A 27,423-nucleotide genomic window follows, 5' to 3' on the forward strand; every position below is an offset into this window, starting at 1 on the left:
GGTTACTTTAACTTGCGGGCTTTACCATAAAAACATTGCCCCTAAACAAGCATATTAACGTTAGTTGCTACCACTCTTAGTAGGTGATTTTACAGTACACGTGAGAGGGTTTTATCACCTTTTGGCAATTACAGATTTATTTTTCCCCTTCTGGGAAATCAAAGGGGAGGGGGCTATTTCTCGGCTGAGAAACGTCGAGGTGGGGTGGGCAACAAGTCCTCCTGTCCTTGGCAATTCAAATTCAGCTAAAAGCCTCTGAACACCTAATTCAGGCTCCTTCATCCTTCCAAGACTACTCACTGTAAGGTGATTCATGTTAGTCCCATCTTACAGATGGAGAAATTGAGACTCTGAAAGGTGAAATGATTTGCTGGAGGGTGGAGGAGAACCCGGCTTGCACAGACTAGGTGAGCGAGCACCCTGGCTAGGGAGGACGATAGCGGGGAAATCAAAGGCTCTCTCCCTCCTCCCACAACCACGCAGGTCCCTCCACTCCCGAGAGCGTGGGTGGCGGCGAGACAAAGGGGACGGGGGCGGGGCGAAGTGGGGGTGTGGGAGAAGGCCGGAAGTGCGGCCAAGGAGGAGGCGGGAAATTCCGCGCAGGGGGAGCTCGGACATGGCGCAGACCTGGGTCTCTATTCAGAGGCCGAGTATCCTTGGACAAGTGGCCTCCCCTCTCTGGGCCCCAGTTTTCTCCTCGGTGAAACAAGCAGAGGGCGTTCGCGGGGCTGGATTGAGTGAGATCTGAGTGACAGTGTGCCCCGCCCTCAACAGGCGCGCAGCAAATAGGCAGCCTCTCCGCCCCTCGGTATCCAGTCTGTGAAACGCTAACCGGGTCGAGGAGGGCGGGGAACCCAGGAGCCTAGCGGTCGCAGTGAGGGGCTGCGGGCGAGGGGCGCCTCTCCCTCCTTTGGGCCCCTGCTTCCCTGGCGGCACCGCCCCCTCCCGGGTTCTGAGGCCGCCAGTCAGCTAGCGCGCATGCCCGGGGCGGGGCGCGGGGTGGGAGCGCGGAGCTGGCGCGGGGGACGGCTGCGCCGAGTCCGCGGGTCCGCCCGCCAGCCCGGCCGGAGGCAGCCGAGGCAGCTCGGGCGGTGGCGGTGGCGGGAGCCAGAGCGCAGCTCGCCGAGGAGACGGAACGGCGACAGAGCCCGGTAAGCGCTGCTCCTGCATCTGCTGCTCGCTACAAACGGGCGGTGTCGACCCCCTTCTGCCGCTCGCAGCAGCCCCAGAGCCGCTGTCCAGGGTCCTCGAACCGCCTGGGTGGCGGGGTTTGGGCACAGCGCGCGGCTTGTGTCTGGCGTGCGCCTGGGTGAAGGTACGCGCGCTACTGGGGCGGCGGGTGTCCATTTCCAGGTTCCTCTCTGGGGCGGGGCGGGGGCGGGTCCGCAGTCCTGGCCGAGCACCCGAGGGGCCCTGCGGGCCATCCCGCCCTGTGTGTAAGACCCCGGCCCCGCGCCTGGCCTCGCCTCTGACTGCCGCTTTGTTTGGCACCGTGGTGCGGGAGGGGGCGCTTCCCGCCACCGCGGGGAAAGGGTCCGCCCGCGTTGATTCATTTTCCCCATGGAGCGAGCTCGGCGATCGAGTGGCTCTATTGGCACCATCAAGCACACTCGCTGTCGCACGCTCGGTGTGGCACACACTCTGGGGGTCCACCACATATACTGTCACACGCTCACCACTCGAGGCCACAGGTTTACACACACTATGGTCCTTGATCATTCCATCAGACTCATACACATGGCCACCTGTGCACCCACCCAGTACATCTTTGCGTACACACCCAGGCATTGCTACGCACTCACATCAGCCATCGCCTATCATAGCACACACTCAACTCAGCAATAGTCCCCATCACAACGCACTCGCAGCCACCCTACTCTGGCCTGCTTGCGCCTGTTCACACCTGCACATCATGGTGTCCCTCGTGTACCCCCAGACCCTGGAGTAGGTGTGTCATGCACTCCATCACACACTTTCAGCTTGCTCTCCACCCCTCAACTCCTGCATGTCCACTCTTGCCCTCCTGTGAGTGTATGGACAGCTGCCCTGAAGGCTATTTCTGGAAGGAAGACTGGATATCACCCTTTGCTAGACTCCTTCTCCCATCCAGCCCCAGGCAGGACGCTTTACTGCTCTGACGGTTGTAGAAGACAAGGGGATGAGAGGGTGAGGTACAGCACACCTAGACTGTCACACACACACACCTGCTGAAGTACCGCAAGCCTTTGTCAATCTTATCACCATGGGGAGAGGTGATTGCAGGTGCCTGGCAGTCCTGGCTCCAATTCGGGAAGAAATCCTAAAGGGGAAATAACAGGCTGGCCAGGTCTCTGGGCTTGAGTGAGCATTCACAGGGACTTCTCTGCCTGGGAGCAGGGCACAACAACGCTTGTGCACATACCAGCCAGCTCTCCCATGAATGAGGCTCTGAGGCCAGGTGGCCATGAATGTGCATACCCACAGGGTCCAAATGGCCACCAGGAGACACAGACACGTAGGGCATTCTGCACATACAGACTGCACATGTGCACACCAAGTTCTTGAGCAAAACGCAGGAGCCAGACTCTGGCTCCCCAGGCTGGCCTAAGCTGGCGCAGATGTCGACAAGCCATCTACATGCTCCGCTGCACGCCGGGTGAGCCAGCCCACACAACTGGGGGTCATTTCAACCTTTTACCTCCATCAGGAGGCAAAAGTGTGCAGGATCATCTGCCCAAAGGGTGTGCCCACAAGTGGGTTCTCACACAGAAGACACTCTTGCTTCCTCTCCTAGACACCTCCTTGTGCTGTTGCCTGTTAGATCCAGGGGACTGGGAGGACCCTTGGCATGACCCTGAAGAGCATAAAGGGGTTTTAAGAACCACGCATCAATGTCCAAGATCTTGGCTGATGTGAGTAGGAAGAACCAGGGTTTGGATTCAGACAAAACAGGCTTTGAATCACAGCCCCATCCTCTCCCAGCTGTGTGCCCTTGGTCAAGTCTTTTTTGCCTCTAACTTCAGCATCCTCATCTGTGAAATGGGATGATAATGCCCCCCTCCTGAGACTGTTGTGGAGTCCAGATGCAAAACCAAGCCTGAGAATGCTGGGCCCAGGGCTGAGCACACAGTGGGAGAGTGATGGAGCTGAGTCCAGTGGGAGATGGGAGGCGAGAATATAAGACCCCAGGCGTGGGTTGCCTTTTGGAGAAATGACTTGAGAATACCAAGGCTTTCTTGAGAGCTGGGTAAAGCCTAGCAGAACTGCAAGCGGTAGAGCCTCTAGGAATAGTATCCTGGCAGATTGTAAACCCAGGCCTCAGCCTAGTATAACTACATCCTCTCCCCTTTGTGGCTTCCCGGGTGATGCTAGTGGTAAAGAACCCACTTGCTAATGCAGGAGATGTAAGAGACGTGGATTCAATTACTGGGTCAGGAAGATCCTCTGGAAAAGGGCATGGCAACCCACTCCAGCATTCTTGCCTGGAGAATTCCTCTCCAGGAAGGAGCCTGGCAGTCTACAGTCCATAGGATTGCAAAGAGTCGGACACGACTGAAGCGACTTAGCATGCAGGCATCTCCCCCATTTGAAAGATTGGGAAACTGAGGTTCAGTGTGGAAAAACTCACCCAAAGTCATGTAACAAGTCAATGACTAGGCTGGGGCTTGACCCCCACATCTTTCTAACTATGTGGCCAGGCTCTTTGTCCCAACTTGGACCTTATTCCACATCAGAGAATTGTGGACTGACAACTAAGAAGGTAGCCTCTTATGGAACTTTCAGAAGGGGCATGTTGCCAGCTTGGCCATGCCCGCCTCTTCGAACCTCAGTGTCCTTCTCTGGAAAATAAGACCAGAGCATCTGCCCAGAAAGTGTACAGGATTTTCACATAATAAGCCTTGTAAGAACTTCATGCGTGCAGGGCCACCTCCCGCCTTCTTGGCATCTAGGTCAAGAGCCAGAACTCAGGTGGCTACAGACCAGGTGAATAACACCCACGAGGGGCTGCTATAAGAAAAATGATGGTGCAAATCAGTGATCAATGGCAGCAGGCAGTCAACCTCAGTGCCCAGGACACCACTGGGAGGGGTAGAGATGGTGGCTGATTGGATCCATCTAAGGAGGCAGCCACTGCTCGCTGCTGCTATGAAGGAAGCACATGCAGACTGCCAAATCTTAGTTTTCCAAGAGGAGCTAGAGATCTGATTTTCACATGAACTCTTCTAATTTTTAGATGTTGATCAATAACTTAAAAAAATTTTTTTTTCAGCACTCCAAGTTGATCAGGCATGTCCAAGGGCGAGGTTTTGCCAGTTTGTACCTGTGTTGCTGGCCCTCCCTCCCCTGCCCCCTCCTGGGAGCACAGCTGGGCTCTGACAGACTGAGTAGATAAAAACAGGCCTTGCATGTACACAGCCCAGCCCTGAAGTAGCAGGAGCGTGCACACCCTTCATCTTCTTTAATTCTCCCTGCAGCCCTGGGGGAGCAGGGGGTAGGTTTGTTAGCGTCCCTAGTGGGGAGAAGGCACTTGCCTAAGGTCATAGAGCTGGTATAAAATCAGGAAGCTGGTAAGTTGGGGAGCTGTCCTGACTTCTGGCCCATGCCTCACCTGGGGGAGGGAGCCTATTGGAGGGGCCGGTGTGAGAGGACCCCGGGGCTGGGCTACCAGGGGTGAAAAGAAGGTTGGTGAGGACTCAGAGCATACCTCCTATAGCCCTTGGCAACTCCTTCCAGTTCCAGCCCAAGCTCCCTATTTTGTTGTTGTTGTTTAGTCTCTAAGTCATTTTCGACTCTTTTGGAACCCCATAGACTATAGCCCACAGGCTCCTCTGACAATGGGATTTCCCAGGTAAGAATTCTGGAGTGGGTTGCCATTTCCTTCTCCAGGGGATCTTCCCTGGGATCCAACCCAGGGATCGAACCACTTCTCCTGCATTGGCAGGCGGATTCTTTACCACTGAGCCACCTGGGAAGCCCCAAGCTCCCCATACACCTGCTGTTTTTATGCTGATGAAAACCAGATCCAAAGAATTCCAGCAGACCTCTCCTGTGTTTCAAACCTGTCTCCCAGAGGCCTCCTGGATATCTCCCCTATAAGACCCGCAGACACCCCACTTAAACTTCCCAAAACCCAGTCCCCCACCATCCTCTGCAAGACTGCTTCTCCTCCCATCCCCCTATTTTGGTGAAATCCTCACCCCCCAAGTCCCATAAGCCCAAAGCTTGGGGGACCCAGTGGTGAACAATAGCAACTGAATCCCCATCCAGGCACCTGAGGGCCAGGTGGGGATCCAGAGGTGTAAAGGGCTATAGGCAGAATGACAAGAGTCTGGTTAGGAGTAGAACAAGAGGCCACAGGAACCCCAAGGAAGGTGGTATGCAAAGAAGGTCATTGGAGGAGGTGGCATTTAAACTGAGAACTGAAGGTTTAATAAAACCCAAGCAGGAAAGTTGTAGAGGCCAAGATGGGAGAGAATTTGAACCCCTGGTTGAACCCAAAGCATTTTTGAGTGTGTGTGTGTGTGTGTGTGTACACATGCTGTGGGGGATGGAGTGCATAATGAAAGATAAAGCCCACCAAGTGAGTAAATACACAGGGGCTTAGAAGCACATTAAAGAGTTGGACTTGACCCTAAAGATAACAAGAAGTCATTAAGTTTCTTTTTCCCTGTTTTCTTTAAAAATGATACATGCACACATAATCAAAATTCAAGCATTGCAAAGCAGCATTAATAAAACGGTTTCTTCTACCTCCAGATTCTCTGGTCTCACTTCCCAAAGGCAATCACTGCTAACAGTTTCATGGGTTTCCTTCCAGAAATTTTCTCTTTATAAATACACCTACAGATGTGTATCTATCCTTTTCCTTGCCTACACTCACAGAAACCCACTAGCCATGCTGTCCCCTGGTTTTTTTCCTTGACTTACCTTGAGCATCTTTCCTCATCACTCCACCCATTCTAACAGCTGTGGGGGGTGGAGGGTTTCCCATATGTTTGTCCCACATTTTACAAACACACTTCCTGGTTTTCTTCTCATTACCAGCCATGTTCTCATGCACCATTAGTCTGATATTGATAAATGTCCTTCCAAAAAGATTGCAACCAATTTATTTCCCCTAAAAGAGCAAAGAGGGCTTTGAGCCAAGAGTGGCATGGTGGGACCAACGTCACAGAAAGGGCATTCAGTCATTTATTTAACAAACATGTATTGGAAACCACTTGCTTACTATGTGCCAGTCATTGTTCTCAACCCTGAGACTACATCAGTTAACATGGCAAAGTCCCCACACTCCTGGAGCGGACATTCTCATGGTAGAGACACATCATGAGCAATAAACAAGCATATGCAATTTGAGGATGAAGACAGGTACCAGAAAGAAAAATGGAGCAAGGCAAGGGGGGAGGAGAGCACCAGCCCATGTTGGGAAGGAGGCTACTTTATACTGGATATGTCAGGGAAAGTTTCAGGGAGATGCAGATGTTGGGAGCGAAAGCATTTCAGGCAGAGAGGAGACAGCCAGTGCAAACGCCCCAAGGTATTGGGTCCAGGGGCCAACAGGGCAGACGGGTCGCTGAAGCAGGGTAATCAGGGGAGAGCAGTAGGAGACAAGACCAAGAGCTGTGACAGGGCCAGAAAATGCAGGAACTTGTGGGCTATGGTGAGGAGTTTCCCTGGTGGCACAGATGGTAAAGAATCTGCCTGTAATTCGGGAGATCCACATTCAGTCCCTGGGTTGGGAAGATCCCTTGGAGAAGGGAATGGCTACCCACTCTAGTATTCTTGCATGGAGAATTCCATGGACAGAAGAGCCTGGCAGGCTACAGTCCGTGGGGTTGCAAAGAGCTGGACACAGCTGAGTGACTAACATTTTTACATTGCATGAAATGGGGACACTACATGGTTCCGGGCAAAGGAGGTCTGCCTTGAATTTTACTAAGATCCCTCTGGCTGCTGTGTTGAGAATAAACAAATAGAGTGAAGAATAAAGCAGGAATAATTCCGGTCAGAGATGGTGTGGGTTTGGCTCAGGATAATTGCCAAATTCTGGATTTCTTTTGAAGGTAGATCCATTATGTTTTGCTCGAATGTTGGGCTGGAGGGTTTGAGAAGTCAAGGGATCTTGGCCTGAGCACTACAATGTGGCTTTGGAGATGTCGGGAGGAAGAGATCTGGGGGAATCAGAGCTCTGCTTGCACTGGCTGCTGAGTGTATGAAAAAACTGAATTGCATGCTGATCCAGCGGCCTGCGAGATCCTCTCCCTGGGTGTATCCCAGGTACCACACACTCAGTTTGTCCAAAATGCAACTCTCCCTTTCCCCAGATGTCTTGCCCAGCAGCCCCCCAACCTAGCCAGAATCCTGCAGACCACCCCCACGATCACCTCTTACATCCAGTTTGGTTCCTGTCAGTTTCCCTCGGACCTCTCAAAACTGCCAACTCTTCATCCCCACCACCTTTGCCGTACTGTCTCTCATCTAGACCATCACAGGGAAAGGGCTGGGTAAATGAATGAAGAGCAGGATGCATGAGAGGTTGAATAAATGATTGGCCAACCCCTCCTCTCCAGCCTCCTAAGCAATCTTTGAAAACACACATTTCAGACTGTGACCTTTCCTCAATCGTAAACCATTCCCATCTCCCCAGGGCCTACACAGACATAAACTGGTGATCCACAGACATACTTTGGCCCACATACCAGAGTTTTTAAATCTTGAATTAATTGGGATATTTTACATTAAACTTCTGTATTTCCCACTTCTGACTGATACTACCAGGATGCATTTCTCCAGGACAGTACTTGGCTAATGGAATATGGTCCCCCCTTTAGACAAGGCACATGCTCTCTAGTTTGAGGACCCAGTCTGCTTCCCTCGATTAGATTACCTACCTGGCCCCTATAGCATCAGAATTTGTGACCCATGGCCTAAAGGAGAACAGCATAACTTCTAGGTAGCATGTTGCATGGGGTGGGCTAAAAAGGGAGGGTGAAAAGTTAGATTGTGGCCAAGTTGTGAAGGGCCTTGATTGCCCTTTTAGGAAGCCTGGCCTTTATCCAGAGGGCCAATGGGAGCAGTGAAGCAGGGAAATGGTATGGTTGGGTTCGTTTATTAGCCCAGACCCTATGGACAGGAGGGGATCAGACAAAGGTAGAGAATGTGGTAAGAAGGCCTGGCTGTTAGAAACAGTGAGAGGGAAGAGGCCTGGATAGAGGCTTCTCCCACTGGGTCTCCTCTGAGTCTGAGTCTGCTCTTTCTGTGTTTCAGAACCAGACAGAAGCCTGGGGCACAAGCATGGTCATGAGGGCAACTGGGCAGTGCTGAAGACCCAGCCTGGCTCCAGCTGCTTCGCAAGGACTCCAGCCCCCCAGGACCCCAGCCCACAGCCTTCTGCTGCCCACAGGATGGGAGCCTGGGGGCTGGGAGCCAGGCCATGAGGGACTGCTGCCCCTCCCAGCAAAAGGCCATCCCTACACACCCAAGGCACACCCCCGCCCAAAGCCCAAGTATGGACTCTAGACACAGCAGCCCCAGTGGGGCTGGGGAAGGGGCGTCCTGCTCTGAGGACCTTGGCAGGAGTGTGGCCTACCCCTCCATGACCCACATCCCTTCCCAAGAGGCAGCCACCAAGGAGACATTAGGGACACAAGGAGCCTTGATCTCAGGAACACCAGAAACCACCTTCTCTGGGAGGCCAGAGCCTGTGTCCTCAGTGAAAACTGATCCTTCACCCTCAGAGAACAGAAATCTGATGTTCTTAGAGAATATGGATTCCAAGTCTTCAAAACAGGTAGATTCCATTTCCATAGGAAAGGAAGATGCTGAGTCCTTGAGGAAGACAGATCCTATGTTGACAGGAAAAACGGAGCCTGCAATCGTAGGGAAAGGGGATTCTGTGGCTTCTAGAAGGAAGGATCCTGTGACCCCAGGAAAAGAGGAGCCTGGATCCTTGGGAAAGGTGGATCCTCAGTGCTCCAGCAAGATGGATACAGTGTCCCTAAGGAAGGAGGAGCCTGGATCCTTGGGCAAAGTGGATCCTGTATTCCCAAGAAAGGAGGAGCCCAGGTATTCAGGAAAAGAACTTCAAGTGTCCTCAGAAGAGGTGGGGCCTGCATTTGCAGAAAAGACAGATCTTGTAGCCTTGGGAAAGAGAGATCCCGAGCTCTCAGCAAACGCGGATCCTGTGTCCTTGGAAATGCTGCTTCCAGGGTCACCAGGCAAAATCATGCCTGGAACAGTGGCTCTGGGGCCATCAGGAAGGGTAGATCCTACTCACTTGGGGATGACAGATCCTGTATCTATGGTAAATGCAGAAATTATGTCCTACACAAAAGAGGACCCTCAGTTCCTAGGAAAGATGGACCCTGCCTCCTCAGGAAAGCAAGGCTCCACGTCTGTGGGAATGACAAAAACCATGTCTACTGGACAGGTGGAGCCCATGTCTTTGAAAAATATGGACCCCATGTCTTCAGGCGAAGTGGGTTCGGTTTCTTTGGCAAAAGTGGATCCTGTGTGCTCAGGAGAGCCAGAGCCCTTGTCTCCCGTGCAGGCAGAACTGATGTCAGTGGGAAAGACAGAAACCGCATCCTCAAGAAAGAAGGACCTAGTGTCCTCCAGAAAGGGGGATCCCATCTCTGTGGGAAACACAAAAACATCACCTCCTGGAAAAGTAAATCCTGAATCATCAGGAAAGATAGACTCTGCGTCCTCTGGTCCCATGGGTCCTCCTTCCTCTGAAAGAGCTGAGGCAGTGACTAGGGGGAAAGCAGACACATTGTCCTCGGAAAAGACAGGTCCCCTGGGCCCTGGAAAGGTGGGTCCCCCAGCCTTGGGGAAGGCTGATCCCCCCACTTCAGGGAAAGTGGACCCTGTGATCAAGGGAAAGCCAGAAGCTGTTCTCCCCAGAGACATAGACTCCGAGTCCGCAGGAAAGGTGACCCCCGTGAGTCTAGGGAAAACAGTCCCGGCATCCTCGGGAAAGGCAGAAGCTGTCCCAGAGGGAAAGGTGGATGCTCTGCCCCTCGAGAAGGGCAATCCTATGAACTCCACGAAGGTGGATCCCAGGGCCTCCGGGAAAGCAGAATCCAAGTCCGAGGGCAAAGCGGAAACCACACCCTCTGGGCAGGAGGGCACCGTCTCAGCCGGGAAAGTAGAGGCTACATCTTCGCCGAACGAGAAGCCACTGGGCCCAGAGAAGCCGGATCCTGGATCCTCAGCATCAGCAGGCTCTATTGCCTCTGGAAAGGTGGCGCCTGTAGCCCTGGACAAGACTGACTCTGTGCCTCCAAGAAAGGGGGAGCCCCCATCGTCAGGGAAGGGGGACAGCCTGACTCTGGAGAAGGCCTCCTCCAGGCAGGCAGATGACAAACCCTGTGACTCCGCTCCTTCTCCCGCAGATGGCGGGGGCCGCGTGGAGCCAGCGTCACTGCCCAGCTCCGAGGCCTCCAGCCTCGTCCGGAAGGACCCGGCGGCTGCCAGGGCCGAGAGAAGCCCCGGCCTGGAGGCGGTCGCGCCGCCGCCGCCCGGGCCGCGGACTCGCGACAACTTCACCAAGGTGCCGTCGTGGGAGGCGAGCGCCCCGCCGCCACGCGAGGACGCGGGCACGCAGGCGGGCTCGCAGGCCTGCGTATCGGTGGCCGTGAGCCCCATGTCTCCGCAGGACGGCGCGGGCGGCCCGGCCTTCAGCTTCCAGGGGGCGCCGCGCGCGCCCAGCCCCGCGCCCGGGCCGCCCTCTCGCCGGGACGCGGGCCTGCAAGTGTCCCTGGGCGCCGCCGAGACGCGCTCCGTGGCCACTGGGCCCATGACGCCGCAGGCCGCCGCGCCGCCCGCCTTCCCCGAAGTGCGGGTGCGGCCGGGCTCCGCGCTGGCGGCCGCCGCGGCGCCCCCCGAGGCGGTCGAGCCGGTGCGCGACGTAAGCTGGGACGAAAAGGGCATGACGTGGGAGGTGTACGGCGCCGCCATGGAGGTGGAGGTGCTGGGCATGGCCATCCAGAAGCATCTGGAGCGACAGATCGAGGAGCACGGTCGCCAGGGGGCGCCCGCGCCGCCACCTCCCGCTGCGCGCCCGGGCCCCGGCCGCGCGGGCTCTGTCCGCACCGCGCCCGCTGAGGGAGCCGCCAAGCGCCCGCCGGGCCTCTTCCGCGCGCTGCTGCAGAGTGTGCGGCGCCCGCGATGCTGCTCGCGGGCCGGGCCCACGGCCGAGTGATCGGCTCCGCTTTTGTACGCCCGGGTTTCCAACCTTCTCAGGCTCCCTTCTCGATCCCAGGCCCCTAGAAGGGATCCCCTCAACGCGCGACAGGCCTCCAAGGGGCGGGCAGCATCTAGGGCCTTCTCATCCTTTCAAGCCCCCCTTTCCCTTCCTAAACACACCAATGAATGCCCTCTACCCAGCTCCCTCGTGGTCAGGAGCCCACGAACCCAGCCCCGACACCCCCCCCCCCCCGTCCCCTCATAGCCCTCAGCGCCACCCCCTCCCTGCCACACTAGGCGACCTCTGGGAACCTAGCCTTGAGAGCTAGGGCAGACTCCTGAGATGTCCAGACAGGTGCGCTGTGGTCTCCAGAGGCAGCCAGGTCCCCAGAACGGGAGAAACTGTGTACAAAAGCCCCAAGTATGTGAGGATTGGCATGTGAGACCCCCGATGTGCAAGCTCGGGGTGTATGCGAGTGCGTGTCCACGCGGCGGGCTGGCCCCGTGGCCTGGGCATCTCTTGCATGCTGGTAGTCGTCCCCTGTTCCTGTCCCCCCCTCACCTGGCCCTATCCCCACCCTCACTGGACACCACTCCACAATTCCCAGACAGGCCAAAGGCAGCTGCAGGAGTGCCCTGTGGGCGCAGCTGCAAGAGTCACAGAAACGCTGGAGGGTCATGGTCAGAGGCCCACAGCCTGGTGACAGCTGGCCTTGGGTGCTGGGGACACGACGGAAAGCTCACTCTACAACCACCGTAGTCCCTAAAAGACCACCCTCTCTGGTCCCTCATTCCCCAGTGCCGTGAGCCCCACAAGTCCCTTGTGACCACTCAGTACCCCTGTTCCCCAACCCTCCAGCCACGGTTTTTGGCTACAAACTGTCACAATACATTGGTAATAAAATACTCCCCCAACCCTTGTCAGTTGTGATTGGCTACAAGCAGATGGAGGTGGAGCAGCTTAGCTTTTTATGATCAGGGAAGGGTAGGTGTAATTTGGGGGTAATAAGGCCTCTTTGGAGGTGGATCAGCAGAGTGGGGGCCCATGTGGAGCTCTGTGGCCAGGGTCTGGTGGCTGCGCCTCCATCACAGATCTGTGGTGTCCAGGCCAAGGTTGGTGAAGGCCAGCTCCTCCTTCTGCTCTGAGCCCGCCTTCCTCCCGGACAGCTCACTGTTCCAGGGCTCTAGATCTGGCCCCATGGGACCATTCGGGGGCTCCTTCTGTGGAAAGAGGGAGGGGAGGGGTCAGACCAGGGCAAAGATGGAGTGATCTCTCCAGTCCTTAGGAGAATGAATGGGCCTTCAAGCTCACGAACAGATGGCTCCTTGGCTGGGGTCTCAGTTTCCTGACTCTGTCCCAGAGGCGGCCATGACTACTGGTGGTGCAGATGGGTTCAGGTGATGGGGTGGGCCTCAGGGGTCTACTCTAGCCTTTGTCTTGCCCATGAGCATGGCGGCATTTTGGTCTTCTGCCAGGTCCTGAATAAGTCAGGCCCTGTGTCCTGTGCCAGAGCCAGTCCAGCCACAGTCCTTGCCACCTGTACCTCATGGCATGCACGGTGGGTGCTGGGCACAGCCATCCATGACCTGAGGTACTCATAGGACCCCCTGAGGGAGGGATAATGTCCCCCAGTTTACAGATGAGGAAACCGAGGCTTGGAAGGCTCTCTGGCCCAGAAGGGGCACAGCAAGGTTTGGACCGCTTGTCTTGCTGACTCTAAAGCCTGTCCACAACTCCACGCTGCCCCTGGTTGAATTTGGCAGGTCATTCTGCCATCCCAGAGGGATACATCACACCCAGGTCCTGCCTGCTGGCCATCACGGCATACACTAACTTGTCTCCTGCCCTCCCTCTTCCCTCTCACCATGTGACATGTCACACTCACACCTTCACAAGACTCCCTCCTGTGGACCAGCCAGGCCCCCAGGCTCAGTTACTCCACCATGAGAACACCCATGGGAGCAAAGCCCCAACCACCACCACCACCTCCACCCTCCCTAGGGCTCACTAAGGGCTTTTTCCAGACTGGGGTTGTTCTGGTCCCTGGTAAACAGTGGAACATCTGAGGGGGTCCCAGGAGGAGCTAAACAGTCTGCCATGCTCCCCAGAGCCCTCCACACAGACCCCCATTGGGAACAGTTGGCACATTGCAGCCCAGGAAACATGGCCTGGCCTGGGAGATAGGAGACCTGGGTTCTGGGCTGCCCTGACCTTGAGAACTTTCTGATATTGGGCAGTTCAACACCCCTCCCTGGCCTCGGTTGCTTGAAAAACTCAGACTGGATGAGCCCTCAGGTCTTTCAGACCTTCCACACAAACATTTATGGAAGGCTTAGGTGAGTCGGCACCAAGGGGTCTGTGGAAAAAGGCCCCACCTGCTTTCCACACTTGGAGACCTCAAGGCCCGCTTTCTGCTGCAGGATTCTCGGAGACTGAACCCCGCTCCCTGCCTTCGCAGGATTGGCTTTTTCCCGGCCTGAAGACTGAAGACGCTCAGTCCTCTGATCCTCCTCCCTCTCCAGACTCCCTGGGAGTTCCCTGGCCCTCCCCAACCCCCAGGTCCAGCCCCACTGCTGGGGTCTCTGACTCCACTCCCCTCCCCACTCCACTCTCCTCCACTAGGGTCAACCTTAGCCTCCATTAGGGGCCACCTGCCCAGTCACCGGCTCCAGCCCGCAAGACTGTTTCCCTCCACCTAAGCGGGAGCTTTTACTCCAAACCATCTTGAACCCAGAGATGAGCCATACAACCAGAGGCCTCCAGCATTGCCTGGTGGCCTGAACCCCCATCCATCACCTTCATCCTTGGGGGCCCATTTGGAGGCCTTCAAGTGACAGCCAGGTCCTTGGGCAGCATTCTGATATTTTAACACCTGTGAGAGGCTTTGGTTGACCAAATCTTTTCAAGTAAGGGATCCTCAAGGGAAAATAAGTTGTGAAGCATGAGGCTTCCCTGATGGTCCAGTGATTAAGAATCCGCCTGCCAATGCAGGGAAATTAGGTTTGATCTCTGCTCCAGGAAAATCCCATATGTCTCGAGGCAAATAAGGCCCTGTGCCACAACTACTGAGCTGGCGCTCTGGAACCTGCAAACTTCAACTATGGCGTCCGTGTGCTGCAACTACTGAAGGCCGCTTGCCCTAGAGCCTGTGCTGTGCAACAAGAGAAACTACAACAATGAGGCACCCATGCACCACAACTAGAGAAAGCCCCACACAGCAATAAAGACCCAGCACAGCCCAGATTCCTTACCAACTGAGCTATCAGGGAAGCCGCAGCACAGCCAATAACAAATAAATAAAATTTTTTTTTGAAGTAAAAGTCTTGAAGCATGAAGGGTGGCTGTGGATCCCCAAGAGGGCAGGGCTAGGCTGAGGGTAGGACCCAAAGTAGAGTGGATAAGGTGAATGGCGGGAGGATACCCATCCCTACACACACACACACACACGCACACACACACACACACAAAACCAGAGACTATCGAAGGTCAGTGGGCCTTAGAGCTTCTACTCCAGTGGTGGCTTTCAAAGTGGGAAGGAGAGGATAGTTGCTCCTGGTTCCGGCACCCCATCCCCCACCCAGCCCTCTGATCTACTTTCCCAGTTGCGAGGTTCTCACTCACCTGCACATTAGAATCCTAGGAGCTTTAGCAGCACTTTCCTTCCCAGGCCCACCCCAACTGATCAGAATCTCTGGGCTGTGACCTGATACACTCACATCTAAAGAGCTCCCCATGTCAGCAGCCCAGGCTATGCAAATGCTTGATCTAACCGAACCAACTAGCGTGCTGAACCAACAACAGCGCTGTTTCACTCGAGCCTACCTTTGCTCTTCAGTTGGATTATGTTCATCTCCGGATCTCCTCTTCCCACCCCACCAGCTTTTATATAAAGGATATAAAGGGAAGGAACCAGATTTCTGAGCACTTGCTTTGTGCCAGATGGTTTTTATACCCACTCTTATTTCATCCTCACAACAGTTTTGAATAGTTGGTGTTCTGATCCCCATTTATAGATTAGAAAACTGAGAACCAGAGGGAAGAAGTCACCCACCCAGGGTCACAGTGAATGAGTAGAGGAATAAGGATTGGGTCCCATTCCAAAGCTGTGGGATTTCCCAGGGCTGAGTTCAGAGACACACCCATGTCAGCAGCAGGTCCCTCGAGCTCTGTCCTGAACCCCACCTCTTAAGAGAAGCACCCTAAGTCAGAAACCCCCGGTACCAACTCATCCCCCAACTTGCCTTGATTTCCTGCGTGCGATTTTCCAGATCCACGGAATTGTCATCCAGGGAGTTGATGCTGTAGGGGAGACAATGGAGCTCAGATGGTTGGCAGGCCCAGTCCAACCTGTCTGTGGCCAACAACTTCCACTACCACCATCACCATCACCATCACCACCACCATCACCATCATCATCATCACCCTTCCCCACACCATGACTATTACCACCAACCAGCCTGGCTGCCAGGGGCACTACTCACCTGATGTGGTCCAAGTCGCTGGAGGAAGATTGGGACTCAAAGCCCAGGTCCTTGGCGGGGAGGTTCAGCATGGGATTGGCCCTGGAGAGAAGGCCCAGTCCAGTAACCATGGGCTTAACCACCCCATGGGGTCTCTTACCCACCCTTTGATCCCCACTTACCTCTCAGTGTTGTACACATTAGTCCCTGGAATGGCAGAGCCTGGGGGCATCACCCCCACTGCTGTCTTCCGGGCCTCCTTGGCAGCTTTCACAGCCCGAAGCTTCCGCTGGTAGCTATGGGGAACCCAGAACGGAAGGTCACTACTTTCCCTATTCACCTACTGTGTGCCCAGTACAGGCCCTGAGAATGTGATTTCACAACCACCTTGCTGGTGGAGTGTTAGCTCTATCTTACAGAGGGTAAGAATCAAGGAAGGGAAATCATTGCTGAAGACCACACAGCTGATCAGTGGCAAAGCCTAGCTTCACACCCAGATATGTCTACTGCTTCCATATGCATTAGAAAGGGGGGAAAAGCAGCATTTATTAAAGGCATAGCATGTGCCAGTGCCCCTGTCCCCGAGTCAGGCCACTGCCAACCCACTGTCACCCTCAGGCACTGGCGGCAGCAATCCTAGGAGGGGTATGTTGGCATAAGTCCTTTTGCAGCTTGCTGCCTTAGAGCCTGCCTTACAGCCTGTAGACTCCAGGACTGGGCTGCCTCAGGCCAAACAACTGACAGGAAGGGAGCACCCCACTCATCAGCAGAAAATTGGATTAAGGATTTACTGAGCATGGCCCTGCCCAACAGAGGATGGTTGGTGCCCAAATTTTCCCACAGCCAGTCCCTCCCATCAGGAAGTTTGCACAAGCCTCTTACCTTCTTCCATCAGAGTACAGACAGAAGAAGCAAGAACTACAGTCCCACAGCCTCCAGAATGAAAACTATAATCACAGAAAGCTAACCAAAGTGATCACACAGATCACAGCCTTGTGTAACTCAGTGAAACTATGAGCTATGCTGTGCAGAGCCACCCTAGACGGACGGGTCACGGTGGAAAGTTCTGACAAAACATGGCTCTCTGGAGAAAGGAATGGCAAACCACTCTAGTATGCTTGCCTTGAGAACTCCATGAACAGTATGAAAAGACAAAAAGATGTGAATGACACTGGAAGATGAGCCCCACCAGATTGGTAGGTGTCCAGAAAGCTACCGGGGAAGAGTGGAGAAATAGCTCCAGAAAGAATGAAGAGGCTGGGCCAAAGCACAACTGGCCCTCAGCTGTGGATGTGTCTGGTGGTGAAAGTAAACTCTGATGCTGTAAAGAACAATATTGCATAGGACCCTGGAATGTTAGGTCCATGACCATGGATGTGGTCAAGCAGGAGATGGCAAGAGTGAACATCGACATTTTAGGAATCAGTGAACTAAAATGGATAGGAACGGGCATATTTAAGGGCAAGAATCCCTTAGAAGAAATGTAATAGCCCTCATAGTCAACAAAAGAGTTCAAAATGCAGTACTTGCATGAAAAAAAAACAAAAAAAAACAAAAACAAAACAGAATGATCTCAGTTCTCAGTTTGCTTCCAAAGCAAGCTATTCAACATCACAGTAATCCAAGTCTATACCACAACCACTAATGCCACAGAAGCTGAAGTTGATCAGTTCTGTAAAGACCTACAAGACCTTCTAGAACTAACAAAAAAGGGTGTCCCTTTCATCATAGGGGACTGGAATGCAAAGGTATGAAGTCAAGAGATACCTGGAGAAACAAGCAAGTTCACCCTAGGAATACAAAATGAAGCAGGGCAAAGGCTAACAGAGTTTTGCCAAGAGAACATGCTGGTCATAGCAAACACCCTTTTCCAAAAACCCAAGAGTCACCCAAGAGATGACTCTACACATGGACATCACCAGATGGTTAACACCAAAATCAGGTTGATTATGTTCTTTGCAGTCAAAGATGAAGACGCTCTCTACAGTCAGCAAAAACAAGACCTGGAGCTGTGGCTCAGACCATAGGCTCCTTATTGCAAAATTCAGACTTAAATTGAAGAAAGTAGGGAAAACCATTAGACCATTCAGGTATGACCTAAGTCAAATCACTTACGATGATACAGTGGAGGTGATGAGTAGATTCAAGTGATTAGATCTGGTAGACAGAGTGCCTGAAGAACTATGGATGGAGGTTTGTAACACCGTACAGGAGGCAGTGACCAAAACCGTCCCCAAGGAAAAGAAATGCAAGAAGGCAAAGTTGTTGACTGAGGAGGCCTAACAAATAGCTGCGAAAAGAAGAGAAACTAAAGGCAAAGGAGAAAAGGAAGGATATACCCATCTGAATGCAGAGTTCCAGAGAATAGCAAGGAGAGATGAGAAAGTCTTCCTAAGTGAACAACACAAAGAAATAGAGGAAAACAGTAGAATGGGAAAGATTAGAGATCTCTTTAAGAAAATTAGAGATACCAAGGGAACATTTCATGCAAAGATGGGCAAAATAAAGGACAGAAATATCAAGGGCCTAAAAGAAACAGAAGAGTTTAAGAAGAGGTGGCAAGAATACACAGAACTCTACAAAATGGTCTCAGTGACCTGGATAAGCTTGATGATGAGATCACTCATCTAGAGCCAGACATCCTGGAGTGTGATGCCAAGTGGGCCTTAGGAAGCATTACTGTGAACAAAGCTAGTGGAGGTGATGGAATTCCAGCTGAGGTACTTCAAATCCTAAAAGATGATGCTGTTCAAGTACCACACTCAATATGTTGGTAAATTTGGAAAACTCAGCCACAAGTGGCCACAATACTGGAAAAGGCCAGTTTTCATTCCAATCCCAAAGCAAGGCAATGGCAAAGAATGTTCAAACTACCATACAGTTGTGCTCATTTCATGCGTTAGCAAGGTAATGATCAAAATCCTTTAAACTATGCTTCAAAAGCATATAAACCAAGAACTTCCAAATGTACAAGCCGGTTTTAGAAAAGGCAGAGGAACCAGATACCAAATTGCCAACGTCCACTGGATCATAGAGAAAGCAAGGAAATTCCAGAAAAACATCTACTTCTGCCCCATTAACTAGGCTAAAGCCTTTGACTATGGATCACAACAAACTGTAGAAAATTCTTAAAGAGATGGGAATACCAGACCACCTTACCTGCCTCCTGAGAAACCTATATGCAGGTCAAGAAACAACAGTTAGAACAACGGACTGGTTCAAAATTGGGAAAGGAGTACATAAAGGCTGTATATTGTCACCCTGCTTATTTAAGTTATATGCAGAGTACATCACATGAAATCACTGTAGACAGTGACTGCAGCCATGAAATTAAAAGACACTTGCTCCTTGGAAGAAAAGCTATGACCAATCTAGACAGCATATTAAAAAGCAGAGACATCACTTTGCCGACAAAAGTCTGTGTAGTCAAAGCTATGGTTTTTCCTGTAGTCATGTATGGATGTGAGAGTTGGACCATAAAGAAAGCTGAGCACTGAAGAATTGATGCTTTTGAACTGTGATTCTGGGGAAGATTCTTGAGAGTCTTAGAATGCAAGAAGATCAAATCAGTCAATGCTAAAGAAAATCAACCCTGAATACTCATTGGAAGGACTGATGTTGGAGCTCCAATACCTTGGCCACCTGATGCAAAGAGCTAACTCATTGGAAAAGACCCTGATGCTGGGAAAAACTGAAGGCAGGGGGAGGAGGCAACAGAGGATGAGATGGTTGGATGGCATCACCGACTCAATGGACATGAGTTTGAACAAACTCTGGAAGATAGTGAAGAACAAGGAAGCCTGGGGTGCTGCAGTCCATGGGGTTGCAGACAGTCAGACAAGACTGAGTGACTGAACAACAGCAACATATGCCAGAAGTCTGCTGGTATGAGATGCACATGGATCCCTGAAATGATTTGGGGAATGTAGCATCAAGCCTATTCTGCAAATGAGGAAACTGAGGCTTGGGAAGGGGAGATGACCTACCCAAGGGGTCATAAGGAGTCACTGGGGATTGAATACAGATGTACCTGACACCTAAGCCCCAGGTTTCTCTACCCCTAGATATCTTGGGTGGTGAGAGAGGGGAGGTTGGAGACACAGAGGGTGATGGGAGCAGCACCTCTTCTGGGTACACATGATGATCGTGCTAAAGATCACAATGACCAGCAGCAAAGCCACTCCCAGTCCTATGGTGACGTTGCGGAGTGTGTCCGGTGACTCCGACTCTTGGCTCTCCTGGGAGCCCTGGAGAAGAAGGAATGTGATGGGAGGAGGCTGTGGGGTCAGTCTCCCGCCTTCCTGCTCCCCCATTACCTCTGTCCTGCCAACACTCACCAGTACCACCAGCCCCAGCTGCAGCAGCTGCGTCAGGGAGTCCTGGTCATTCCGGATCATCCTGGCCACAAAGCCCCACTCAGGCTCGAGGGACATTGGCATCCCCCAGGCTTCTTGCTGACCCTCCTGCCCACCCCAAGGGCAGCCCCACTCACATATTCAGCTGGTCAAGGGTCAAGGCCGACCCATTTGAGAAGACAAAATAGGCATCAAGGTAGGAACGTCCTCGGGCCCTGGAATGGGGCAGAGGTGAAGCCCACAGCCCAGGACCACCCAGCCACAGCCCTGCTGCTGTTCCTCTCTTCCTTGCCCCATCCACCGAGTGGGCACTCACCGAACCTGGGAGGCTATGTCCTGAATGTCCACAATGTAGACAGTAGTCCTGGTTGCCTGAGCAAGAGCCCTGCAAAGGGGGCAGATGTCACGGAGGGCTGGGGTAGGGGCCTTAGCCCAGGCCTGTGGCCAGGGCTCTGGCAGTGAATAGGGATTGTGTGAGGGTCACCTCCTCTGGACAGCTCCACTGGCTAAGCAAGTAGCACTCTTGCACAGATTAGACAAGGAAGCCCCTTCCTTTAGGACTGGGTTTATAGTTTAGCAAGCAGAGTGCCCTTGTGCAGTGTACTGCCTTTGCAACTGTATGTGGCAGCCCTATTTAGGCCTGTCTCTGCCCAGCCAACCACAGGCCTCTGGGGGCATGCAGAATGGACATGCAGGTACAGGTATAGGGTCAAAGACAAGGACCAGATCAAACGTGGGTCACAGACAGGGTGGAAAGATATTCCATTCAGATTTCTGTCAGGGACTAGGCTCCCAAGCCCTGTTCTCCCCCACAGGCTACCCACCCCCCTGGCTCCCGAGACCTACGCCTTAATCTCTTCCGAGTTGGCGCCCACCTCCTCCTTGCTCAGTGAGAACTGCAGCCTCACACGGTAACTCTGGTCCACGGTGAAGAGCTATGGGAGGGGGACGTGGGGAAGATGAGACGCAAGGGACCCTGGGGCCGGCAGAGGGCGCTGGGAACTGAGCCGGAACCTCACACTCACGTTTAGGGTGATGCTGGCTTCCTGGGCAAGACCCTCAGAAGGATTGTCTTGGGCCTTGACCGTCACTTGGTAGGTGCCTTGGAGAGTGGAATCAAGGCTGGTCAACAGGCTACGGAGAGTAGGAGGGCACCACTCAGTTCTGAAACCCAAGCTGGAGTCCTCTCAGAACCTCCCTGGACCCCTCCTAGGACGGGGAACTCACTGCCCTGAGGCCCCGCTTGGCTCCCCCACCCCTGTCCAGGGGCTGCCCGCAGTTACTCAATGTTGCCAGTGAACACGCCGGCCTCCGAGGAAGTGGAGACCCGGAAGAAGCCCTGGAAAGCAATCACGGCCCCGTCCTTAGCGATGAAATCCACTTGAAGGATGGAGAACAGGATGGCCGCGTTGTTCCCTGAGTCGTCATCTCTGGCCTGGGAGCAAGACGGAGTGAACAAACTCTGGCAGCTGGGCCAGGCCAGGCACCCCTCCATCTCCAGCAGGAATCTGAAGCTAGGGTAGCCTGGGAGCCTGGCCCCACCATGACCTCTATTGGCCTTCCCCAGGCCACTGACCAAATGCTTTAAACAAACAGTGTTTGAACATGTCCCTGCTTCAACTCAATAGGTCACTGCCCAAGTCTCTCCTGGGTAGAAGGTCACCCTGGGAAGGTCCCTCCTCTCACTTCCATACACGCACAAGCCTAGGGACACTCACTTGTCCTGAGCACCTACTGTGTACCAAGCACCTTCCCCCAGACCCCTCCTTTCAGTGCTTGCTAACAGGAGTATGAATTCCCCCAGCGGACCATGAAATGAGGCATTTTTATTCACTCTAGTGCCTTTTGGAGAAGAATACAACCAACACATAGAGCTGTGAGGCCACTGATGTCACTGTTCAGGATGAGGCTAAAGCTGGTGTTGATGTTTCAAAAGGGAGTTGATTTAAAGAAAATTGCTCAAAGCCAGGGCCACACTCCTGACGCTGGAATGAACGTCTTTAGCCAGGGCTGAAGATTGGAAAACTGATCATTTGAGCCTAGAAAGAACCTAGAGAGGAAGAATTGCATGCGTGCTAAGTGGCTTCAGTCGTGTCCAACTCTCTGCGACCCCATGGTAGCCTGCCAGGCTCCTCTGTCCATGGGATTCTCCAGGCAAGAATACTGGAATGGGTTGCCATGCCCTCCTCCAGGAGATCTTCCCAACCCAGGGATCAAACCCACATCTTTATGTCTCCTGCATTGGCAGGCGGGTTCTTTACCACTAGCGCCACCAGGGAAGCCCCAGAAAGGGAGAATTACTATTCCCCTTTTATGGGAGGACACTGGGGTTCTGACAGAGACCTATCTTCCCCAGGGCACATTCGGCTGTAAGTGGGGAGGGCCAGACCCATCCATCTCCACACCCATGCCCTTTCCATAACTCAAGGAGGGCCACCCACATATAAAACGCCTGAACCCTAAGGAGTTACTGTCAAGGGCTGACAGCTTCTTGTCTGTAAGGGAAAGTGAGTTCCAAAAAGGCACAGAAGCTCCCCAGCTCAGTTAAAAGGCCTGGCCAGGCCCAGGCCCCAGGGCTGTGGGGGAGACCTCAGCCCCTACCCACTGCGGGCACAGCCACCACCCTCTAATATAAACATATCCACTGCCATAAAAATTGAAAGCATTTTTGCAGCTTGCTCTGGAAATTATTTAATATGAGGAACTTGTTTAATTTTCAGTTATTGTGATTTCTCTATAACAGTCCAGAATTCTGAAGAAAAACACTGCAAGTGGTTTTTAAGGTCATGAATTTTTTATAAATACCACATTTAACAATTAATGGAGTTTAATGATATCAATTAAGCAGGTGCTTCATTTCCATTCCAGAGAGTTAATACATTTTCTTTCTAGTGTTAAAACATTTGGAGGATGGCTGAAAGACCTAAAGGCCTGGGCCCTGTGTCTCCTGGGGCTAATGTGACTGACTAAGGCTGAAGCCAAGGACTTACCCGGACAGACGCCACCTGCTGGTTGGGCAATACGAGTTCTGGGATAATCACTGCAAGTGTAGACGGGAAGAGGTCAGTGGCATCAGGGCCAGTGCCCCCTTGGCCAACTGCTGACCATAATAAGCCCAGTTCAGGGCTCATCCCTTCAAACCTGCCCTTGAGCTCTGCCAGACCCCCACTACAGTTACCCCTGAGCCACTAGTTAGCAGGTACTCCACCTCCCATTGGAGAAGGAAATGGCAACCCACTCCAGTGTTCTTGCCTGGAGAAGAACAGGGATGGGGGAGCCTGGTGGGCTGCCGTCTACGGGGTCGCACAGAGTCGGACACAACTGAAGCAACTTAGCAGCAGCAGCAGCAGCCACCTCCCATTGTGCAGATGTGGAAACTGAGGCCCAGAGAAGGAGGGCCGGGCCCAGGGTCAGATGTGAGTTGGGACAGAGATAGAGTGAAAACTCAGGTCTCTCCTCCTGTTGAATCCCTGAGAGAGAGGCAGGGCTGGAGGTCTTCCTCCCTTTTCAGGGGCACACCTGGGGGTCTGAGCAGCATCTGTGGGAGCTGCCCAAAGGTAGTTCTGGCAGAGTACAGGGGAGGAAGGGGCTTGCAGCTTACCAAAAGTCTTATCCTCAGGCAGAAAGTAAGGCGCGTTGTCATTCACATCCTCGATGGTGATGGGGAGGCTTCCTAGAGGGAAAAGATTGGCTGGCTGCGGTCTCTAAGTAAGGCTTGACCCACAAAGCCTGGTCCTCAGGCTTGTTCCCAGCAGTCTCCCTACCATGCATCTCCCATGCTCAGGCCGCTCCCCTACTAACTCAGCCTCCTCTGGCCTGTGTAGGAGGGAGCATCCTCCCCAGACCTCAGAGAGGATAAGCAACTTGTCCAAAGTCACACAGTGAGGCCACTGGGCCAGGACTGAGCCCAGCCCAGGTATGTGCCACCTGGCCGCAGCATTATTCTGACCCTGCTTAGCTGTGCGAGCTAGATTATTGAACTGCACACTCTGTACCTGTTTCCTCATCTATAAAATTGTCTAGGGCTCAATCACCACATGGATTGTGCGGCAGTAAAACGGCGAAATGCTCGCAGGTGCCTAGCGTAGGCTGGGCTGTAGCAAGGGTTCAGCGTATGCTGGCTGTTGATGTGACTGTCATTGCTGCTGCTGCTGCTGCTGCTGCTAAGTCGCTTCAGTCGTGTCCGACTCTGTGCGACCCCATAGACGGCAGCCCACCAGGCTCCCCCATCCCTGGGATTCCCCAGGCAAGACCACTGGAGTGGGTTGCCATTTCCTTCTCCAATGCATAAAAGTGAAAGTGAAGTCGCTCAGTTGCGTCTGACACTCCGCGACCCCATGGACTGCAGCCCACCAGGCTCCTCCATCCTTGGGATTCTCCACGCAAGAGTACTGGAGTGGGTCGCCATCACCTTCTGTGTCAGAGATGGGACTTGAGCACACACGTGGCTCTGAAGCGTCTCTTTACACTGCCTCTCAGCATCACAGCATTAAGTGCTAAAGTCCCTTGGACAACAAGGAGATCAAACCAATTGATCTCAAAGGAAATCAACCCTGAATACTCGTTGGAAGGACTAATGCTGAAGCTGAAGCTCCAGTATTTTGTTCATCTGATGCGAACAGCCAACTCATTAGAAAAGACCCTGATGCTGGGAAAGATTGAAGGCAGGAGGAGAAGAGGGAGTCAGAGGATGAGATGGCTGGATGGCATCACCAATGCAATGGACATGAACTTGGGCAAATTTGGGGAGATGGTTAGAGAGAGGGAGGCCTGGCATGCTGCAGTTCATGGGGTGGCAAAGAGTCAGACACGACTGGGCAACTGCACAATAGCATGCCAAGCACTGCACTCAATGCCTTCCATACATGTTCTCAGGTACTCTTCACAGGCGACCTACTACCCAGCTCCACTTGACCGATGGGGCAACTCAAGCTCAGGGCAGGGTCGTGACTCTCCCAGGGGCACAGCTCATCGGGGCTGGAGCCAGGATTGAACCCAGACCTTACAAATTCCAGTTCTTCCCCACAGCCCCTGTGTTGCAGCCTGCTGAGCCCTGCAGGCCAGGCTGCCTCACCATTGTCACTGTAGGCCTGGAAGCGGGGGTCTGTTGTGAGGTCATAGGCCCGCACGACCAGCGTGACCAAGTCACAGGCCTCATAGTCGACGGCCTCGCTCTGGTTGATGAACACCGAGCCGTTGGCCAGCACAGAGAACCAGCCGTGGCACAGGCTGCCCACGTCAACTCCAGCCTTGGTGCAGATGACATTCACAAGCTGTACCTCCACCTGGGACATGGTATCCCTGTCCTGGGCCACCACATTGCCCAGGATGCCGTGCTGTGAGCCATTCTCGGCCACCCGGATGCCCTGGAGCGAGGCTGAGTCCAGGGTGGGGGGCATGTCATTCACGTCCTCCACAGCCACAAGCACTTCTGCTGTAGTCTCATGCCCCTGGGCGTCCACGTTCTCCGCGCTCACGATCAGACTGAAGGAGGCCTGTGTCTCATAGTCCAGGCTCACATCCGAGGGCAACGAGAGGCGGCCTGCTGCCTGCCCAGACCCCAGCACCGAGCCTCGGACCATGAAGTTGTTGGCGCCGCTCCCTGACAGGCTGAAGCTGATGCGGTTGTTGGCTTCCGTCTGGTCTGCATCCCAGGCCTCCACCACGCCCACCTGCACTTCTGTGGATGAGGGGCAGAGTGCAGAGAGACGCCCAGCCCGGCAGCCACCGGGGGCATCCTCCGTCCTCACCCGCTTTGGGGGCCTTAGGCCTGCCCTTGACTTACCCAGGGAGCCCCAGGGAGGACTTACCTGGGTCTCTCTCCCTCACCCAGAAGGAATATCTGGACTGGTTGAAGATGGGCAGATTATCATTGATGTCCTGCAGACAGAGGCAGTTCTGAGCCCAGGGAACTCAGGCCCCCAGGTTGGGCCTCCCCAGACACAGCCTGAGAAGCCAATATTTCCCCTGACCTGCAGCCCATTCTCTCTGTCCATCTCCTCAGACAGCGCTGCCCACTTCAGAGATGATTAAACAGACTTCAGGAGAACAGAGCTAGCCCAGACCCCGCCCCCGCGGGGCTCCGAGGTCCGTGGCGGGCCCTCTGAAGTTGGTGCACACTTTGTTTCCCTGTCCACCACTCACAGCTGTCTCAGACCCTGCTCTCCAGAAGGATGGTTCTGCATCCCCACCTGTGTCCCTGCCTGGCCCAGCTTCACTCCCCATCTCTCGGATTTGCTGTGTTGGTCCCAATACCACCGTGATCCCACAAATGCCCAAGTTTTTCCTGGTCCCCTCCTTCCTCCTGTCCCTCCTACCCTTGGTTGGCCCCACCACACTTGCTCTGAGCTCAGGTGGGGAGGCGCTGGGGGCATATGCCAGGGCTGGACCTGGTCCTGCCCTCGGATGCCCACTGCATTCTGTTCTCGCCTTCCCTTCCCAGTGGCCTCTCCCATGCAGAGTGCTGCCTCCGTGTGACAGCGTCAGGCCAACTCCGCCTGCACCTCCTCCCCTGACGCTGGTATGCTGAGTGCTCTTGGCTCTCCGGGTCCTTCCCCAGGGCAGCCCATGGACTTCTGCTTTCAGCTTTTACTAAACGGTAGGAACATCTTTGAAAACCAGAGCCCTCTCCTTCTTAACCAGACGGAATTTCTGATGGAGATTTCCCAGAGATGACATCACTGTCCCATGTCTGTCCCATGGCTGTTGTTGGTGTCTGGCTGGTCATTGTCGTGAGCCTGGGCAGGTAGGCAGGGTTGGGATGCCTGCCATGAGGTGCTTGCCCACCCATGGGCCTCCACCTCTTAAAATCAGAAGGATGTCCATGGCCAGCTGCCTTCTCAAGGTCGTCTTCACAGGTGGAGCTACGAGCACAGCTCCAAGTTCAACCCGGCTCCACCTCTTCCTCGTGGTGTGACTCTGACCTCTCTGGGCCTCAGTGTCTTCATCTGCAGATTGGGGTTGTCATCCCTACTCACAGGGCTCATGGGTGTGACAGAAGCTTGATGGCTCAAGAAAGGCAGTTTTGCTTTTTTTCCTTCTTTGTGGCCTATTCTCCCCCAACCCCAAAGACAGCTGGTGAGTCCTCACCTGGCTTCCGTTCCTGTTTTCCTTGATGTCTCATTCTGATCCTTGTAGGAAAGTGTCACATCCCAACCCAGTGGGAAACAGGGCTGCTGTGTGCAGGGGCACAGGCTGTGCACTGCAAAACCCATGGGGGCGCCAACTACGTCACGGACATGAGGTGCTTGTGAGGGGACAGCAGCCTCAGAACCAGACAGACTGGATTCAAAGCCCCATTCTGTGACCCAGGCAAGCTACTGAACCTCTGTGCGCCTTAGTTTTTTGATCAACATGACGGAGCTAACCCCCTCTGCCTCGCAAGGCCAGGTGTGCACTGAGTGGTTTCTCCAGGCCGGGCATTCTTTGCAACACTGTC

General features: G+C 53.8%; 2 protein-coding genes across 3 annotated transcripts in view; one reads left to right on the forward strand and one right to left on the reverse strand.

Annotated features, from left to right (window-relative positions):
* On the forward strand, positions 604-12,087 carry GPRIN1 (G protein regulated inducer of neurite outgrowth 1). The gene is made up of 2 exons (XM_018050641.1): positions 604-1,151; positions 8,248-12,087. Exon 2 carries the CDS (start codon positions 8,414-8,416, stop codon positions 11,183-11,185), a length of 2,772 nt encoding a protein of 923 aa, XP_017906130.1. The 5' UTR covers positions 604-1,151; positions 8,248-8,413; the 3' UTR covers positions 11,186-12,087.
* The window catches only part of CDHR2 (cadherin related family member 2), a 45,663-nt gene continuing 30,355 nt past the window's right edge, over positions 12,116-27,423 (reverse strand). For both annotated transcript variants that reach the window (XM_018050639.1, XM_018050640.1), the window contains exons 18-32: positions 25,796-25,865; positions 25,060-25,665; positions 23,587-23,658; positions 22,976-23,025; positions 21,269-21,420; positions 21,011-21,119; positions 20,832-20,920; positions 20,302-20,370; positions 20,123-20,200; positions 19,968-20,028; positions 19,753-19,877; positions 15,813-15,926; positions 15,652-15,732; positions 15,412-15,469; positions 12,116-12,390 (exon numbers count right to left, since the gene is read on the reverse strand). In XM_018050639.1, coding sequence (XP_017906128.1) covers positions 12,256-12,390; positions 15,412-15,469; positions 15,652-15,732; positions 15,813-15,926; positions 19,753-19,877; positions 19,968-20,028; positions 20,123-20,200; positions 20,302-20,370; positions 20,832-20,920; positions 21,011-21,119; positions 21,269-21,420; positions 22,976-23,025; positions 23,587-23,658; positions 25,060-25,665; positions 25,796-25,865 — 1,869 coding nt within the window. In that variant the 3' untranslated portion in view covers positions 12,116-12,255. The remainder of the gene's footprint in view (positions 12,391-15,411; positions 15,470-15,651; positions 15,733-15,812; positions 15,927-19,752; positions 19,878-19,967; positions 20,029-20,122; positions 20,201-20,301; positions 20,371-20,831; positions 20,921-21,010; positions 21,120-21,268; positions 21,421-22,975; positions 23,026-23,586; positions 23,659-25,059; positions 25,666-25,795; positions 25,866-27,423) is intronic.

Source organism: Capra hircus, chromosome 7, assembly GCF_001704415.2.
Source record: "Capra hircus breed San Clemente chromosome 7, ASM170441v1, whole genome shotgun sequence".
Classification (NCBI taxonomy): domain Eukaryota; kingdom Metazoa; phylum Chordata; class Mammalia; order Artiodactyla; family Bovidae; genus Capra; species Capra hircus.